The sequence below is a fragment of the Leucoraja erinacea genome, chromosome 27 (genome assembly GCF_028641065.1).
Source record: "Leucoraja erinacea ecotype New England chromosome 27, Leri_hhj_1, whole genome shotgun sequence".
Taxonomy (NCBI): domain Eukaryota; kingdom Metazoa; phylum Chordata; class Chondrichthyes; order Rajiformes; family Rajidae; genus Leucoraja; species Leucoraja erinaceus.
The window spans coordinates 29,549,083-29,567,824 of NC_073403.1; the positions used below are offsets into that span (position 1 = coordinate 29,549,083).

General features: G+C 47.2%; 1 protein-coding gene across 2 annotated transcripts in view; it reads left to right on the top strand.

Annotated features, from left to right (window-relative positions):
• The window catches only part of LOC129710388 (integrin alpha-8-like), a 152,124-nt gene that overhangs the window by 85,694 nt on the left and 47,688 nt on the right, over window positions 1-18,742 (top strand). For both annotated transcript variants that reach the window (XM_055657352.1, XM_055657353.1), the window contains exons 18-19: window positions 6,822-6,956; window positions 11,085-11,152. In XM_055657352.1, the coding sequence (XP_055513327.1) occupies window positions 6,822-6,956; window positions 11,085-11,152 (203 nt within the window). The remainder of the gene's footprint in view (window positions 1-6,821; window positions 6,957-11,084; window positions 11,153-18,742) is intronic.

Below are 18,742 nucleotides of genomic sequence, written 5' to 3' on the forward strand. Positions count from 1 at the left end.
TAGGAGGGGACTGCAGATGTTGGTTGACACCGAAGATAGACACAAAATGCTGGAGAAACTTAGCGGGACAGGCAGCATCTCTGGAGAGAAGGAATGGGTGACGTTTCAGGTCGAGATCCTTCTTCAGTCTGAAGAAAGGTCTTGACCCAGTCTGAAGAAGGGTCTCAACCTGAAATGTCGCCCACTCCTTTTCTCCCGTCCCGCTGAGTTACTCCAGCATTTCAGATTCAGATTCAGATTCAATTTTAATAGTAAGATTAAACGAGTACTTACCAGTGCGAAGTTTGATCTGTATTTTATGAGGAGTTACGATGAGGGATTACGTGAAGAACCCACCCAGCGCGCAGGCGCGGCATACTTCCAAGCAGCGGTGTGGAATCACAGATAGACACAAATTGAAGTAAAGATAGTAAAGACCAATGAGACATCAGTCCGAGTTTGATCTATACAATGAGGGTGGGAGCGGAGGGCACGTAATCCCTCATCGTAACTCCTCATAAAATACAGATCAAACTTCGCACTGGTAAGTACTCGTTTAATCTTACTATTTTACTTCGGAGTCACGTGAGTGACTACGTGAAGACTTCAAAGGTCTGTGATTTCAAACCGTGTAACAGTTATATCACTCACTGCCGAAAGATCATCGAGGGAGGAAGTGGTATCTAAAGACCAACAAGTTTGTTTAGTTTTAAAAAACAAATGTTTATTAACTACAACAAAAAATAGCTCCCCTGGGCTTTTAAATTATAAATTTGCGGTTTCTAAAATTCTTTCCGCAAAGACGTCCTTTTCCATCAGCGGTTTCCTGTAGAATTTTTGGAATGTCGATTCCCTTGACCATCCCGCTGCTCTGAGGATGTGGTCTAGGGGAACCTGCATCCTATCCGCCGCTGAGGTGGACGCTGCCCTGGTTGAATGGGATTTAAAAACATCTGTGTTAATCCCTGCCATGTTAAGGACCTGTTTCAACCATCTGGATATTGTCTGGCTGGTAACCCGTCCAAAAGGCTTTTTATGGCTGACCCATAAGGCTTTTTCTCTCCCTCTAAGAGTTTGGGTAGTGTCTAAATAATGATGAAGGTGGGTCACCACACACAGCCTAGGTTCTGGAGGGTAAGCCCGGAAGATCAACCTGGATATACCTGGTCTGCTCTGTTTTACCAACCCCGGCATGGTGAAAGTAATGGTATCTGGGGTGGTCACCATGTGGTTCAGATTTAACTGATGCAGCAACTGAACCCTCTGAGCTGAGACAAGCGCCATGAGCATGAGGGTCTTATAAGTGGACTGTTCCAGGCTCAGGGATCCCACCGGAGGCCAACCTCGAAGGTGTGTCAATACTACACTCACATCCCACATGTGGGTGTATCTAGGTGTAGGGGGTTTGGTGTTATAGATCCCTTTAAGGAGTTTGATAACCAGAGGGTGGGATCCCACACTATGCTGTCCAAAGGGCATAAGGTATGCGGACAGGGCGCTCCGAGCTGTATTAATGGCACTGTAGCTCATCTTTAGGTCATGGTGCAGGTGGGCCAGGAACTCCAGCACATCCGAGATCGAAGCCGTCTTGTAGGATGTCCCTGCTTCCAGACAGTACTGTTCCCATTTCCTGATGTAGGTCAGGTACTGTTTTTTGGTGGAAACTCGCAGGGATGCCGACATGGTGGTGATTGTTCTCTCTGATAACCCCAATCCCCGGTAAGGTCTGTTCAGAATCTGGAAACCAGGAGGTTCAATTTTTGGTGGCATGGATGACTAATGCCAGTTACCGGGTGAGTCAATAATTGGGGGTGGTTATGAAGGACCATAGGTGTCTCTACCACCATGTCGTGGAACATTGGGAACCATGGTTGAGTAGGCCAGTCGGGCACGACCAGAATGCCGGAGGCTGAGTCTGCCTGAATTTTCTGGAGTACCCGACTGATGAGGCAGAAGGGAGGGAAAGCATAGAAAAAGAAATTTCCCCCATCCAGCGTGAAGGCATCTACCGCTGCTGCCTCTGGGTCTGGTTCCCAAGCCACATACATGGGTAGTTGGTGATTTAGTCTAGACGCAAACAAATCTATATCTGGCGTACCATATTGCTTGACAATTCTAGCAAATAGTTTTGGGTCCAACATCCATTCGATGTTGTCATTGAACTTTCGTGACCTGGTGTCCGCCACTAAATTTAGCTTGCCTGGTAAATAGGCAGCTGATAGCCAAATATGTCTCTCGACACACCATTGCCAGATTATAGTAGTTAATTTGTCGCATGATACTGATTTTATGCCACCCATGTGCTGGATATAAGATACCGCCGTAGTGTTGTCAATCATAATCCTAACATGCACATGCCGCATATCAGATGTATATGCTTTTAGCCCATAAAAGGCTGCGAGCATTTCCAAGAAGTTAATGCCCACTGATTGTAGTAGCGATGCCTCTGAGTTAGTCCATCTGCCACCTGTGCTGTCTATGGAGTTAGTAGCTCCCCAGCCTAAAGCACTGGCATCCGTTGTAATGGTTATGTTAGGATTGGTGACGGCGATAGGACTGTGACTGTGCCAAATATTATCGACCCACCACTGAAGTTCTGATTTGGCTTCAGTGGGTAACTCCATTTTGCGGTCATAATGCCCTCTATTAAGACGTAGTGCATGAGTCCTTGCCCTTTGCAAATTTTGATAATGCAAGGGCCCATGTTGGGCAGCCGGGAATGCTGCTACTATAGAGCCAATAACTCTGGCTACGTGCCGTATCCTTGGTTGCGGTGTAGCAATTAAATTGTTACAAGCTTCGATGAGTGAAACTTTTTTGTCTCTGGGCAGAGTGACAGTCATATGGATAGTGTCAATAGTGAAGCCTAGGTAATCCATGTTAGTAGTAGGCTCCAATATTGATTTATCTGGGTGTAGGATGAATCCCAAAGTTTCAAGGAGTTGTTTAGTGGCTAAAACTCCTGCGACAGCTAGTTCCCTTGTTCTCCCTAATATGAGAACATCGTCCAGATAGGCCACGACTAAATGTTTTTGTTCTCTCAATTTTTTCATGGCCACTTTGAGAATTTTTGTAAATAATCTGGGAGCTGTCGTTAAACCATTGGGCAAGGCTCTGTACTGCCACAGCTGGCCCATCCAGATAAATTTCAGATATTTGTAATAATCCTTATGAATGGGTACTAAATAGTAAGCATCCTTGATATCTATGCTTGCCATGTAGTATCCCTTGGAGATCAGTTGTCTGGCAGTGACAAATGTCTCCATTTTGAAATGTTGATACTCAACAAACTGATTAAGTGTCGTCAAATCAATAATAATGCGACACCCACCATCTTTCTTGGATTTAAGAAAAATATTTGATACAAATTCGTGCGGCTCGTGTGTGGTCATTTCTATGATGCCTTTAGCCACGAGCCTATCTAGTTCAGCTTGTCCTTCTACCTTCTCAAATGCTGAGGGAAGGAATACCCTTTGGGGCATGTGCTGAACTGGAGGTTCTAAGCCTGGTTTGAATTCAATTTTGTATCCACTGATACTGTTGAGTATAAACTTATTGTTAGTTAAGGAGCACCAAACATGCTTGAAGAACCTCAAACGTCCTCCTGTTAATACAGCACCCGTTGTCTGTGTATGTTGGCAGGAACCAGACCCACCTACCTCCATGTTTATTTGTGGGGCCGTTTTCGGTAGGTTTGGCCCAAGGTTGTCCGTGTTGGTGCTGCGGTGGGGCGGCGCATCTTCCCACGGCTCCGCCCTGGGCCCCGCTCTAAAAAAGAGCTCTGGGGGTAGTGGGAGGCGGTCACCAGGCTCGGTACCTGCTGGTGGATGCCGAGGCGTGCTGCCAACTGGGTGTCTTCACCCTGCTCGGTCCTGGCCCTGCCCTCATGAGGCCTACTGGTTTGGCCGCCTCTTCCAACTCCTTCAGTTTTTTGGCCAAATCTGCACCAAATAGCAGCGCCTCTCGTTCGGGCGCTGGAGCTTTGCAGAGGCCTGCATATTTCGGATTGAGGGCAGGCCTAATGTTGTCCCGCCGTAGGCTATTGAGCTCATAAGTGGTGCTGCACATCAATGCGAGTGCATCCTGCTGGGGTATGGTTAGCTCTTCGTTCCCGACGGACCGAGCAAAGGCGGTGATGGCTGCTGAGTGGAGTTTCAGGACCCGCTGCATCTTTACTTCCTGAGCCCTGATCTGCTGCCCCAGCTGGTTCCATATCTGCCCGTTGACCGTTTTGACCCGCAGCGCCTCGCAATTCTCTGGCGCTGTGTACGTATCAAGGGCCTGCTGGACGACCTTGTCCTGCAGCGGCTTGTTGGACAGCCTGTTAATGCTGGCCGCCATTCTGGGTGGTAATACCATCCCAGTTGTTGGGGGCGCTGCGTACCGGCCCACTACACCCAGTAGCTCTTCTTCTAGCACGCCCGGCATACTGATGTTATCCTCCGCCTGCCCTTGGGATAGGCCAGCCCAGTCCTGGCCTCCCTTACTGCCCTCGAACATAGAGAGTACAGAAGGGTGTGGTGAGGAGGAGGCCAAAGCCCGTCCTCCTGGGAGATGCCTAGCCTGCATCTCCTCATCGATCATTTGCTCTAAGAGCTGCCTCATGCAGCTGATGCGAGCGTCTCCCCGTTTCGGTGGTGGAGAGCGTTCCCGTTCCTCCGACGAATCGGAGGACACCGGCCGGTCGGTTTTGTGAGTAGCCTTCCTCCCTGTGCGGGGCGTCGATATCGATAGTGGCTGCCGCCCAGCTATGGACCCCTCCTCGGGTGGAGTTGGGCAGGCAGTCCTTCTGGCTGGTCGCTTTCGAGAGGCCATAATTCTCCCTTGAGCGACTCTGTAACACAAAAAAGGCACTTACCTGAGGTCTTGTCTTTATGCTGCAGCTGGAGAGCCTGGCTCCAGCTGCTGCCGCTGTTGCACTGCTGACGTAATGCCGCGCCTGCGCGCTGGGTGGGTTCTTCACGTAGTCACTCACGTGACTCCGAAGTAAAATTGTCATTGTCAGTGTACAGTACAGAGACAACGAAATGCATTTTGTGTCTATCTTCAGTGTCAACCAGCATCTGCACTTCCTTCCTACAGGGTTACATATTGTCTCAATCGTATTGCCTTTCTGCTGACTGGTTATCACGTGACAACAGCTTTTCACTGTACCTCGATACATGTAACAATCCACCCTTCTGGAGCTCATCTGCTGCCGGCTCAGTTTTGTTCTGTCCCTTTATGCGCCTCCAGTTTCCCCAACCCCCCCTTCCTGCTCTTTGTCCGAAGAAGGGGGTTCCAACCAAAATCTTTCTCCAGAGATGCTGCCTGTCCCGCTGAGTTACTCTTACATTTTGTGTCTATCTTCGGTGTTAACCAGCATCTGCAGTGCCTTCCTACACCTGTGTAGAGATCCTGCATGGTTTACTTTTTGTGGCAATGCATGGAATCCAGAGCTGCAGGACCACACACCGCCTGCAGGAGGGGCAGCTGAGAGCAGGAGCATTCCTTGGCAAACAGCAGCCTGACCGGGGATGAGAAGGAACTGTCCATTAATGGAGCCTCTCTTCAAACAACACTTGTTTAAAGCACCACCACATGATAAAACCTGCTGCCCTTTCACAGCCTCAACAAGTCCCTGTGTGGTCTACAGCCAGATAAAATATTTCTACAGTGCAATTACTTACAAAGAGGTGACACAGTGGCTGTTAGCGGTAGAGTTGCTGCCTTGCAGCGCCGGAGGCCCGGGTTCGATCCTGACTGCGGGTGCTGTTTGTACGGAGTTTGCACGTTCTCCCTGTGATCAGTGTGGGTTTTACCCAGATGCTCCAGCTTCCTTCCACACTCCAGAGACATGCAAATTTGTAGGTTAATTGGCTTCAGTCAATATTGTAAGTTGTCCCTAATGTATAGGATAGTGTTAATGTGCGGGGATCGTTGGTCGGCACGGACTCAGTGGGCTGAAGGGCCTGTTTCCACGCTGTATCTCTAAAAATAAACCAAAAATCGAATTAAAAACTAGATTACTTGTTTACTATGAAAATAACTAAAAACTAAAATCAACTTTATGGGTTTAAGAGTTCTTTAGTATTCATGACGGTACTGGAATTGAAGTTAAAAATATTTGACAGGGTGGGACAGCAGATTATTTGATCTAATCTTCAGGATCAACTCTAACAAGAATCACCAGTGTTGGTGCTTCAGCCCCAAAAAACAGTTGGACCTGTGCCAATTCATGAGCTATCGTCCTTCTTCCCACTGAGTTGTCTGTAATTCTTCTGTCAGTGACAGTGTGTGTTGGGGTGAGGTGTTAATGATGGGCAGGCGGGGGGAGGGGGAGGGGGTGATGGTAAGGGGGAAGGGGAAGGGACCAACTTTCCCATTGTACACTTCAGGAGACACAAGGAACTGAAGAATCTGTTTACAATAAAAAGGACACAAAGGTTTGGAGTAACTCAGCGGATCAGGCTGCATCTCTGGATTCATGGATAGTTGACATTCCAGGTCTTCACACTGATTGTGGTGGGGAAGGAGATTGCTGGAAGAGAGGTGGAGGCCGGATGTGTCTTTCATTCCCCCCTCTCCCCTGACTCTCGGTCTGAAGAAAGGTCCTGACCCAAAATGTCACCATTCCTTTCCTCCAGAGATGCTGCCTGACCCGCTGAGTGACTACAGCTTTTTGTGTCTATCTTCAAAGTGTGGCAAGTAATAGGAGGATACAAGTGATGGGGAGGGGGGTTGATTGGTTGGAGGCAAAGACCAGAGGCGAAGAGGCAAGAAGTGTGAGATGAGGAGATAAGGGTATAAGAGCGCTGATTGTGAATTTCTGATGAACTAAACCCTGTCATTGTCTCCGTCAGGGTGAAACTGAGTTTAAGGACAAGTTGAGCCCGATCGTGGTGACGGGGAGCTGCAGTCTGGTGGAGCGAGCGAACAGCTCCGGCATCCTGCCCACCGTGCTCAGCCCGCACAGTCAGGTCCTGGTGACGGAAAAGGTGAGGCTTCAGTGTTGGCTACCACACTCGTGCAGCGGTAGAGTTGCTGCCTTACAGCGCCAGAGATCCGGCTTCAATCCTGACTAAGGGTGCTGTCCATACTGAGTTTGTGACCGCGTGGGTTTTCTCCGGGTGCTCCGGTTTCCTCCCACATTCCAAAGATGTGCAGTTTTGTAGGTTAATTGGCTTCTGTAACTGACCCCTAGTGTGTAGGATGTGAAACTGGGACATCATAGAACGAGTGTACATGGTGTAGGGTGATTGTTGTTCCATGTGGACTCAATGGGCCAATGGACCTGTTTCTTCGCTGTTGCTCTAAAAACCAAAAACTAAAAAAACCTGCTGAAGGAATATAATTCCTGTACACAGTGGTGCAGCTGGTGGAGCTGCTGCCTTATAGCACTAGAGAGCCGGGTTCAAACCTGACTTTGGGTTCTATCTATGTGGCGTTTACACGTTCTCCATGTGACCACGTTGGTTTCCTCCAGGTGCTCTGGTTTCCACCCACATCCAAGAGGTGCGGGTTTGTAGATGAGTTGGCTGCTGTAAATTGCCCCTGGTGTGTAGAGAGATGATTTGAAAGTGGGTAACATAGATACCTTTGGGAATATTTTGAGACCTTTGTCTCATGGTGCTCAGGCTGAAGATCTGTGGAGACTCAGGTGGGTGAGGGAGAAGCAGCAGAGCTATTTTCCTCTTACAGATCCTGTGCAGCAATGCATCTAATCACTGATTTTCCAACATTTTATTGCTAATGGATGTATAGATTCCCCTGACAGATGAATTTAGTATTTAGAGATAAAGCATGAAAACAGGCCACTCGGCCCACCAAGTCCATGCCGACCGTCATTCACCCATTCTATGTTATCTCACTTGCTACACACTAGAGAAAATTTACAGATGTCAATTAAACTACAAACCCTTACGTCTTTGGGATGTGGAAGGAAACCAGAGCACCCAGAGAAAACCCATGTGGTCACAGGGAGAACGTGCAAACTTTAGATTAACTAAGATTTTTTGTCTGCAGTTGGAGATTGACTATTATTATTCAGAATTGATCAATTTTCCACCAGCTCCATTTTGGAAGGTGTACCTTCCACACTCTAAACAAATGTAATAGTTAGGAAAGCAAGAGAATTGTTTGGAGATTCACAGTAGTGCATCAATAGAGTTGCCGCCTTACAGCGCCAGAAACCCAAGTTTGATCCTAACTATGGATGCTGGCTGTGTGGAATTTGTACGTTCTCCCTGTGACCATGTAGGTTTTCTCCGACTGCTCCAGTTTCCTCCTACACTCCAAAGATATACAGGTTGGTTGTTAATTGTCCTGAGTGTGTAGCATAGTGCTAGTGTGCGTATGATCGCTGGCCAGCATGGACTCAGTGGGCCGAAGGGCCTGTTTCCGCACTGTATACCTAAGCTAAGCTGTGTAGGTAACTGTCAACTAATACTGTTTCCTCATAATACAGTTAATGCTGGACACCAGGACACTGAAACAGTAACTTACATTGCAATATATACACAGTTGCTATAACCATAATATTATGCACTGACTGGGATCTTGGGTGATGTTTTGGGTTGAGACGGTCGGGTCTGAAGAAGGGTCTCGACCCAAAACGTCACCCATTCCTTCTCTCCAGAGATGCTGCCTGTCCCGCTGAGTTACTCCAGCATTTTATATTTATCTGGGATCTTTATCAATCTCAGTACATGCCATAACATTTTACTGCCAGCATTTACAAAGTGTAGGATGCAGTGACCAGAAAACATGATGCTGCCCTGATCGATTTTTTCTAAATAATGTTACTTGCAATATGAATGTTTGCCCCACTGACGAGTCAAGGTGGAGCTGGGTAATGAAGCTGCAATCAGCATCGGAGTGAAGTTATACAATATTGCCCTGAATGGCCGATGAAAGGTCAACTGACACCTCTGTTGGAAAGTGCAATGTTGAGACGAGCTAACCAGGTCTGTGCATTGCCTGTTGTGAGCAGTTTTGGGCACCATTTCTGAGGAAGGATGTGCTGGCTCTGGAGAGGGTCCAGAGGAGTAGGTTTACAAGAATGATCCTAGGAATGAGTATGTTAACCTATGATGAGCGTTTGTCCGCACTGGGCCTGTACTCGCTGGAGTTTAGAAGAATGTGGGGAGACCTCATTGAAACATACAGAATAGTGAAAGGCTTCGATAGAGTGGATGTGGAGAGGATGGTTCCACCAGTGGGAGAGTCTAGGACTAGAGGTCATAGCCGCAGAATTTAAGGACGGTCTTTTAGGAAGGAGATGAGGAGGAATTTCTTCAGTCAAAGGGTGGTGAATCTATGGAATTCTTTTCCACAGAAGACTGTGGAGGCCAAGACAGTTGATAATTTTAAGGCAGAGATAGATAGATTTTTGAAGGCAGGAGAATAGGTTTAGGAGGGAGAGATATATCAGCCATGATTGAATGGCGGAGTAGACCTTACAAAAGATTCTGAGAATCAGCTGGGAGGACAAACGCACCGACATCAGCGTTTTGGAGGAAGCCAACATGACCAGCGTCACCATCACAATAATGCAGCACCAACTTCGATGGACTGGCCATGTCATCCGCATGTCCAACACACGTCACCCTAAACAAATCCTGTACTTTCAATTGAAGGAAGGTCGGCAAGGCCCCGGCGGGCCAAAGAAACACTTCAAGGTCAACATCAAGAACTCCGTGAGCTAGATTTGCAGCAGCATTCATAAAAGTTTGTTGGGCTTAAAAACATAATGTTCCTGAGATAAACCTCAACGGCAAAGGGTGCTTTTCTACCAAACAAGTCTAGCAGAGTCAGGGTCCCTTCTTTGCACAGCAGACAGCACTAGAACAGCTGGAATTATGCAGGACCAACATGTGGACAGCACAGAGATGCAACGGTAGAGTTGCTGCCTTACAGCGCCGACACCCAGGTTCGAACCTGACCACGGGTGCTGTGTGTACGGAGTTTGTATGTTCTACCCGTGACCGCATGGGTTTTCTCCGGGTTCTCCGGTTTCCTCACACGCTCCAAAGACGTACAGGTTTGTAGGTTATTTGGTTGGCTTGGTATAATTGTAAGTTGTCCCTAGTGTGTGTAGGATAGCTTTGGTGTGCGGGGATCGCTGGTCGGAGTGGACCAGGTAGGCCGGAGGGCATGTTTCTGCGCTGTATCTCTAATCTAAACTATATGAGAATATTTTTAAGGCAGAGATGTGGATATCAGACAGCTCTGGAACAGCTGGAGATATGCCGGGCAGCACATAGAGAGTTGCAGGACTGGAGGAGATTACAGAGAGGGCAGAAGTGAGCACATTTGGGGGGGGAGGGGGAGGGATGTGAAAGCAAGATTATTGAACAATTCGCAAACCCAGGTTAGAATTTTCAAATTAAGACATTGCTCCATTGGTAACTTCAAGCGATGCATTTTTAACAAGTTATCACAGCAGGCAAAAACAGCAGTCAATGTGAAAATCCTTTGATCAAGTGTTAATTGCTATGCTTGAAGCAGATTGAAATATCGTCAAATGAGATAACCAAACAGTTAATCATTTAGTCTGTTTTTTAGCAGGCGAGCCCTAGTCTCTACTCCAATTAGGCTAGGGCAACGTTATACATTGCTATACCATGATCAGATAGATAGACACCTGGCCTGACATTTTATTTGAAAAATCCACAAAGAATGCCGGCACGGTGGCGCAGCGGTAGAGTTGCTACCTTACAGCGCCAGAGACCCGGGTTCGATCCTGACTACGGGTGTTGTCTGTACGGAGTTTGTACATTCTCCCCGTGACCTGCGTAGTTTTTCTCCAAGATCTTCAGTTTCCTCCCACACTCCAAAGACATACAGGTTTGTAGGTTAATTGGCTTGGTGTAGATGTAATAATGTCCCTATTGTGTGTAGATGGTGTTAATGTGTGGGGTTAACTAGTTGGTGCGGACTCGGTGGGCCGAAAGGGCCTGTTTCAGTGCTGTATCTCTAAAACTAAAATTAATACAGCACTCCTTGCCAGAGCATGTGGTTAGAGGCGTACATCACTGCTACCATCTCTGCCAAGGTTTAAATCAGAGTCTGAATGGCATCTAAAGAAATTAAGACCAATGCCTTATATTCCCTTTCTGCTCTAGCTTCGTATTCTCCTGAACTGTGGACCTGACACCGTGTGTATCCCAGATCTCAAACTCTCTGCAGAAACGTAAGTTATTGCTTAATTTGGTTCTAATTTTTCAGATGGATTCTGAACTGGGTTCTTACCCAACAGTCCCAATCAAAAAAAAAATGAGTGACAAGAAATAGCTTCAGAAAGATCCTTTGATCAAATATTAACGACTATGCTTGTCAAGTCTTCTAATGTTTTTGTGTAGATTCGCCGCTTGAAAGGGACCTGATTCATCCACCCCGAAATGATGAACTGGATTTCACTCAATGACCAAACACTTCTTTTCCATTTTTTTTCCCCTTTGTATTTTGGCCGATTCAGCAATTAATTTACACTTGATTTATTGCTTCAGCCATTACTTTGAAGGCATTTGGATGTTGTAGGTCTTAAGGTATTTAACAGTTTAGTCTTTTAGCAGGTGAAAAACCGGCTGCTAATCGGGTGCTGTAGATAATCAGTCCTGCATGCCTTTGCTGGCCATCGCGGCAATTTTTACGACAGTCTCTTAGATTATACTGTTCAAGTTTTAGCCGTAAGTCAACTTCTCTCGCGGGCCTGTCCGCTTTTCTGTTCACGGTCGGGCTGACTCTGATCCCGACCGGGCTTTCTCTGTTTTCTCCCCCCGCTGGGTTGACTGTTCCCAGTTGGGCTGAAGACTCAGCCTCTGTCGGTGGCTCTCTGGACCTGTCCGTGGCCTACACGGTACTAGGCCCTCACCTGACGTCTGTGGCTGCTACTGGGGCTGGCCGTGGGCTACACGGTCCTCTTATTGGTGGCTTCTCTGGACCTGTCTGTGGCCTTCACGGTACTAGGCCACCACCCGACGTCTGTGGCTGCTGCTTGGGCTTGGCTGTGGGCTGCACAGCCCTGGATACATTCCAGGTAAGCTGACACCGTGCTCGGTGACCCTTACTGCCCCTGCTTGTTTTCCTAGCTCTTCCCTGAGCTATTGCTTCCCGTTCCTACCTTTTTTCTTTTTGGCGCCAATTCAAAACCATTTGGCTTGGTGCTGTTCCACTTGTTTCCAAATACTACTTCTATTTTTAACTTTTGTTTTCGATTCTTCTTGCTGGCCTTGTTCTTATCTTCGTTCTTTTATCCTCGTCGCCAGTTGTTGTGTATTCGGATGCTTTGAACAGTCTTGAATAAAGGCTCGGACACGGGAGGAATCATACAAGCTTCTTTACTGCAGGACGCCACCTCCAGATCCCCCTGCTCATGCGTACTTGCCCAAGACATCACAAGACACCAATTACTTATCCTAATTATCCCATACCTAACACTCCTCCCCCTTTAACTCCATTTCACCTGTACGGTATATGCTCTTTTCCTACTATTGTGCGCTTGTGATTTTAATTTAGCATTAGTCCTTTCATTTCAGTTTGACACCTCCCACTCGATCTTCCAATGGAACCACTTGGGAGATCGACGCTTTAAAGTCAAACTTTGAAGTCTAGATTTGAACTTAGTCTCCTGATGCATTGCTGTCTTGTTCTTCTACTGGAAGTAAGACAACCAGCTGCCTAACATCGTTGTGAACAATCGTGGCTTGGATCCTATCCTTCCCCTGAGTGGAATGCCTTGCCCTTCCTTTCAAAGCCTTTGTCAGAGGAATGGAGTAACTTGGAAAGATCCGTACATTAACGTCTCTCACGATGCCTTTGCGGTCTGGATTGGAGCTGACGACTCTGCCCAGCTTGAATTGCCCCCTCAGTGCATTTTGGTCACTTAACCAGGCAATGTCTCCGGCAGTGACATTTCTCTGAGTGGTGTGCCACTTGCTCCTTATAAACAAGTTAGGACCAGCGAGTTGGCTCCAGCTCTTCCAAAACTTGTTCACCTCTGACTGCATTGTTCTAAGTCTTTTGTAGGGGTAGCTGGAAAAGTCAAAAGTCTTGATGTCTCCGCACTGAGATGCTCGGCCAAGCAGAAGAGTTTTTGGTGTGATGTACTGAACGCAGTCTTCCCGGCTTTGTATCCTGGCGTCGATTGGACGTTCATTTGACAGGTTGGCTGCCATGTAAAGAGCTGTCTGAAACTCACTATAACTGAGTGACGATTCTTTTCCAAAACTTTGGAGCGCTCTCTTCACAACGCGCACAGCAGCTTCCGCAGCGCCATTTCTGTGTGGAGAATCAGCAGGATGGATTTTCCACATCCACTCTGTTCCATTTTTAGCTGCGTTCTCCTCCAAAGCTGCTCTGTCCAGGTTGTCCAAAAATCTATATAGTTCCTCTAAGACTGGTTTTGCGCCAATAAAATTGGTGCCTGGATCTGACCAGATCTTCTTGGGGTGCCCACGGATTGCTGTGAATCTTTGATAAGCCGTCAGAAACCCTTCACTTGATAAGGTGTTGACTAACTCTGTGTGGATGGCTCTGCTGGCCATACAGCAGAAGACAACTCCCCAGACTTTGAGTTTTACCCTCTTCTTGACGTCATCGTGTACGTGGTAGGGTCCAAAGAGGTCTACTGTTGTAAACTCAAAAGGAGCAGCAGGTTCAGTTCTTTCAGGCGGCAGATCACTCATTACTTGTTGACATTTCTTTGCCTTTGCTTTCTTGCAGATTATGCAGTGATCAACGACTTTATGAGTAATTCTCCTTCCTTTTATGACCCAAGCCTTTCTTCTCATTTTAAGCAAGGTCCCAGCCACTCCGTCATGACTCTCCCTGTGAGCCTCCCGAGCTAGCAGCATGGACACCCAGGCCTCAACAGGCAGGATGGGAACAGCAACTTTATCCTCTTCAAAGCTCTGCTCTCTCCACCACAAACCATCAGCCCAGAATCTTGGTCTTTATAGGCTACCAGTCGATCTGTTGTGGTGCTTGGGAAAGTTGTGCCCAATTGCGCAGCACAAAAAATGTCTTTTAGAGCATCTTCTCATTCTCTTACTGTAATGACTCCTGTCAAAGAGATGACCTCCCACTTTGGATTGTTTAGGGCTTTGTTCTTGCCAAGAAACCTCTTCGCTGCTCTCCAAATCCATGCGACTGTCTTGATCAGTCGAGTTAGAATGCTGAACCGCTTGACATCAACAAGGTTCTGAATAGCTGACCCTGCAGGTGGTCTCTTTGGGTTTGTTGGTTCCGGTTCTTGCTTCTCTACTTTGGCTCTTGATAGTGCTGCAACAAAAGCTTTCTTCTGTAACTTGTCCATGTTCTCTCTGGCAGTGGCAGCCAGTTCTTTAGCTGATTTTATTGGCCACTCACTCACAGGCAACACCAGGAACTTCGGTCCATTTTGCCACTCCGAATACTGATCAAGGTCTTGAGGGCTGGCACCTCTGGTGATTACATCAGCGATGTTTTGTGGGCCAGGAATCCACCGCCAGTCCTGAATGTTGGTGCTTGTTTGAATCTCTCCAATCCGATTGGCGAAGAATGTCTGAAATCCGTAGCTTTCTCGCTGTATTGCACCAAGGATTGTTTGGCTATCCACAAGATGATACCACTTCTCCACTTGAATTCGACTGTGTAGCTCGAAATACTTCCTTAAGCGTGAGGCGAACACTGCTCCGCACATCTCTGCTTTAACAGCATCTCCTCTGTGGTCCAAGGGAGTTAACTTGGCCTTGGATTCCACAAGTCTGACAATTGGGCCATGGTCTGAATCCCATCTCAGGTACATCACCGCCCCGTAGGTGTGCTCACTTCCATCAGAAAAGGTGATTCCCAAGGGTTCAGTTGCGGAGCAAGAGGGAGTCGGTGCCCTGACGAACTTGACTTTTCCAAGTTGTACATACTCTTCAAAGAGCTTAATTGCATCCTCCCTGAGTCCATCTGAGAGTGCCATGTCCCATGTGTCTCTGACCGAACAGCTTCCCTCTTTTGCTTCTTGGAAAGCTCTGCGTACTAGAATCGCTCCCTTTTGCTTAACAGGAGCCACTATGCCGATGGGGTCATATAGCCCTGCTACCTGGCTGAGAAGCTCTCTTCTTGTTAGGGGATTTGGCGTCTGAGTTTTGATTTGCTCTTGTAGAAGGCCTTGACCAAGCCGCATCTTTTTCTTTCTCTTGGAGAAATTGATTCCCACCATAACGTGGAGCACGTCCTCTTCAACAATGTAGCCCAGACCAAGTGCCTTGTTATCATCATCATGTATTTGGTTTGGTAGGATCATGGTCTTTGTTTTGCTTTTCTTTGCTATCACTGTCCTCCTTCCTCCCACTTTGGCCAGACAGAACCCAAGGCTTGAGCTCAAACCCACCAGCTTTCAGGATTCGTTCCACATTTGCTGTGATGATCCTCAACTGGTCGAGGCTGTTGTGAGATGCGAGGATGTTGTCAACATAGCTGTCTTTCTGGAATACTGCTGCTCATCCTTGAGGTGGGTAAAAGAAGCAATGCACCCCGCAGGTTTGTCTCCGATGTTCACTCTTGTGATAGCATACTCTCCCAGCTCTTCATCCTCGGAATCTCACCAGAGGAATCTGTGTAAGTGTACTTCACGGTCCTCCAACCAGACTGAGTTATACATCTTCTTTATGTCTCCCAGAGCAGCATAGATTCCGCCTCTGAATCTGAGGAGGACGGCGCGAATTTGGTTGAGGACGTCTGGACCTTTCATCAGCAAATCATTTAAGCTGACACCATTGCACTTTTGGCTGCTGTTCCACACTAGTCTCACTGGGGTCGTGACAGAGTGGGGGTTTGGAGCAATAAGGTGACTCACATACCACACTGGTCCCTTCTAGTTTGCAATCATGTCTTCGGACAATTTGATTGCAGCCTTTCGGTCCACCATGTCATGCACCTGAGCTGTGTAGACACTTTTCCATTCAGGTTCTCTGGATAGCTGCCTCTCCGTCCTGAGAAATGTGGCTTCCACTGTCCTTTTATTATTTGGTAGAGAAGCTGGGTCTTCCAACCAAGGATAGCTAGCATGCCAATGTGGGTCTTTACTGTGACGGTCTCCTGTTACGTAGGTGAGGCCTTCCCTTACCACTTCGAGCTCTCTCTCTTCAGCAAGAGTCATTTCTTTTCCGCCTGGCTGGCAGTTTCCACAGCGGCAACCCCCGCACTTTGGCTCGCATGCTGCTCCAATGCTATCCCACTTCCACCAATCCAAGAAGTCCCGATTGGCGGTTGATGTACGTGACTTCTGGGCTTTGACGGCGACCTGTCCGTTTGGTGAAAGTTTCTCAGGGACTGGGGCAGTGAGCTCCTCATACTTTAAAGCAGCTGCTCTCATTGATCTTGCGAAGTGTGTTTTGGACATGTGGGCTGACATGGTAAGCTCCTCAAACAGCTCAGGATGACAACCTCCAACAGTCTTTCCCAGTGGTCCATCCCACAGAATGAGATCTCCAACAGTTCTAATCCTCTGAGGCACTAGCTGACCTTCTCTATGGCTTATGAGCAAATGTATCTCTTTTGGTCTCACAAGTTCCTCAAGTGGGACGTCTGGAAAGAACTTTTGCAGCTGCTGTGGTGTCACATGTTTGTGAACATCTGCAATGCTGTCCAATCCATAACAAACTAACTGGTGCGACTTGATTGTGCCCTTGGGAGTCTTCACTCGGATCTTTAGAAGGTAGCGCCTCGTCTCTACGTGGACCTTCATCCCCCCAACTCCATGGACGATAAGCGTGATGTCTTCACTCCTAAGGTTCAGTCTACCCGCAGCCTTGTGAGTTATGTAGTTGGTATCTGAAGCCAAGTCAATTAATGTCCCAACCTTTTGTCCAGCATTTGCTACGACCTCCAGAAGCATCATAATCACTGGATGCTGAATTTAGCAATAGTCCTTTCATTTCAGTTTGACTTGACAATGCTTGAATCATGCTGTATTAAATTTTGGAATAAGCCGAATACATTTTGATTTTCTTCACTTTCATTTGATTTCCACTGTTAAAGGGGCATAGTCTTTGATGGGGACATGTTTGGCAGAAAGTCACCTTCCTACTTGCAAACGGTCCATGCTTTTAATTTAAACTATGACAAAACCCTCGGACTATCTTTGATCGGACTTTACTGGCTTTATCTTGCACTAAACATTATTACCTTATCACCTATCTGTACACTGTGGATGGCCCGATTGTAATCATGTATTGTCTTTCCGCTGACTGGTTAGCACGCAACAAAAGCTTTTCACTGTACCTTGGTACACGTGACAATAAACTAAACTAAACTAAATGACAAAAAAGTTTGCGATGATTTTCTTGGCTTCATCATTCTCAACCATGCTTTCAACTGTCAAGGACATAAACTTGTCACATTTATACTTGGAGTTGTTGCAAAACCAGGTGCATAAAATCTGGGGCAAGGGTGGTGAGTTAATGCGAATATAGTCATAGGTGGAGTCTTAGAGTCATACAGTCTAGAAACAGGCCCATCGGCCCACCTTGCCCACACCAACCAACATGTCCCCTCTGAACTAGTCCCACCTGCCTGCGTTTGGCCTGTGTCCTTCTAAATCTATCCTATGTATATACCTATCTTAATGCTTCTTAAACATTGCGATATTACCTACCTCGACCTCCTCGTTCCATACACCCACAGCCCTTTGTGCAAACAAGTTATTCCTCAGGTTCCTATGAAATCTTTTCCCCCTAACCTTAAACCTATGTCCTCAAGTTCTCGATTCCCCTACTCTGGGCAAGAGACTCTGTATTTGCCCGATCTATTCCTCTCATGATTTTTGTACATAATGGGAAAAAGAAAAGTGGAATCAATATAGGATTAGAGTATTGGCGTGGTTGATGGTTGGCACAGACTGGGTGGACTGAAGGGCCTGTTTCAATGCTGTAGGTCTACATGACTCAATAATGGACAACGTTTTACATATTTCCCTTCATATAATCCACACAGATTTTAGTGTGCGACCTTCTTTCCCTCTCAGGCATTGTAGCTTCAGGTTTAAATTTATCCTTGTCATGTATACTGAGGTACAGTGAGAAGCTTTGTTCTGCACGCTATTCAATCAAATCATTGTACAGAAATACAATCATCAAACTCGTACAAGAGCTAGAGTGAAGGAGAAGATACAGAGTGCAGAATATAGTTCTCAGGATTGTAGCGCATCCATGCCTTCATCTCCTCCCGACTGGACTATTGCAACTCACTTCTCCTTGGCATCAGCTCCACCTACATCAACCGACTCCAACTGGTCCAGAACGCAGCCGCCCGACTCATCACCCATACCAAATCCTGGCATCACATCACTCCAGTCCTCAAACAACTTCACTGGCTTCCCATCTCCCACCGGATCACCTACAAAATCCTGAACCTCACCTACAAAGCCCTCCACCATCTGGCCCCCCCATATCTCACTGACCTCCTCTCCCCCTACCTACCCTCACGGTCCCTCAGATCCACATCAGCCGGTCTCCTCTCCATCCACGTCCAACCTCCGCAGTTTTGGGGACAGAGCCTTCTCCAGGGCAGCTCCCAGGCTCTGGAACTCCCTCCCCCAACTGATCCGCAATTCCGTGTCTCTCACCATCTTCCAGTCCCATCTCTTCACCTCTGCCTATCCTTAGCCCCACGTGCCGTCCCTTTTCATCTGTGCATTAATTGCCTCATACTGTGTTTTGTATTGAATTCTGTATTTACTTTGTGTACTAGTCATGTCTCTACTATTTATTTCATTCCCCTTACATGTTTTTCCTCTACCTGCTAAATT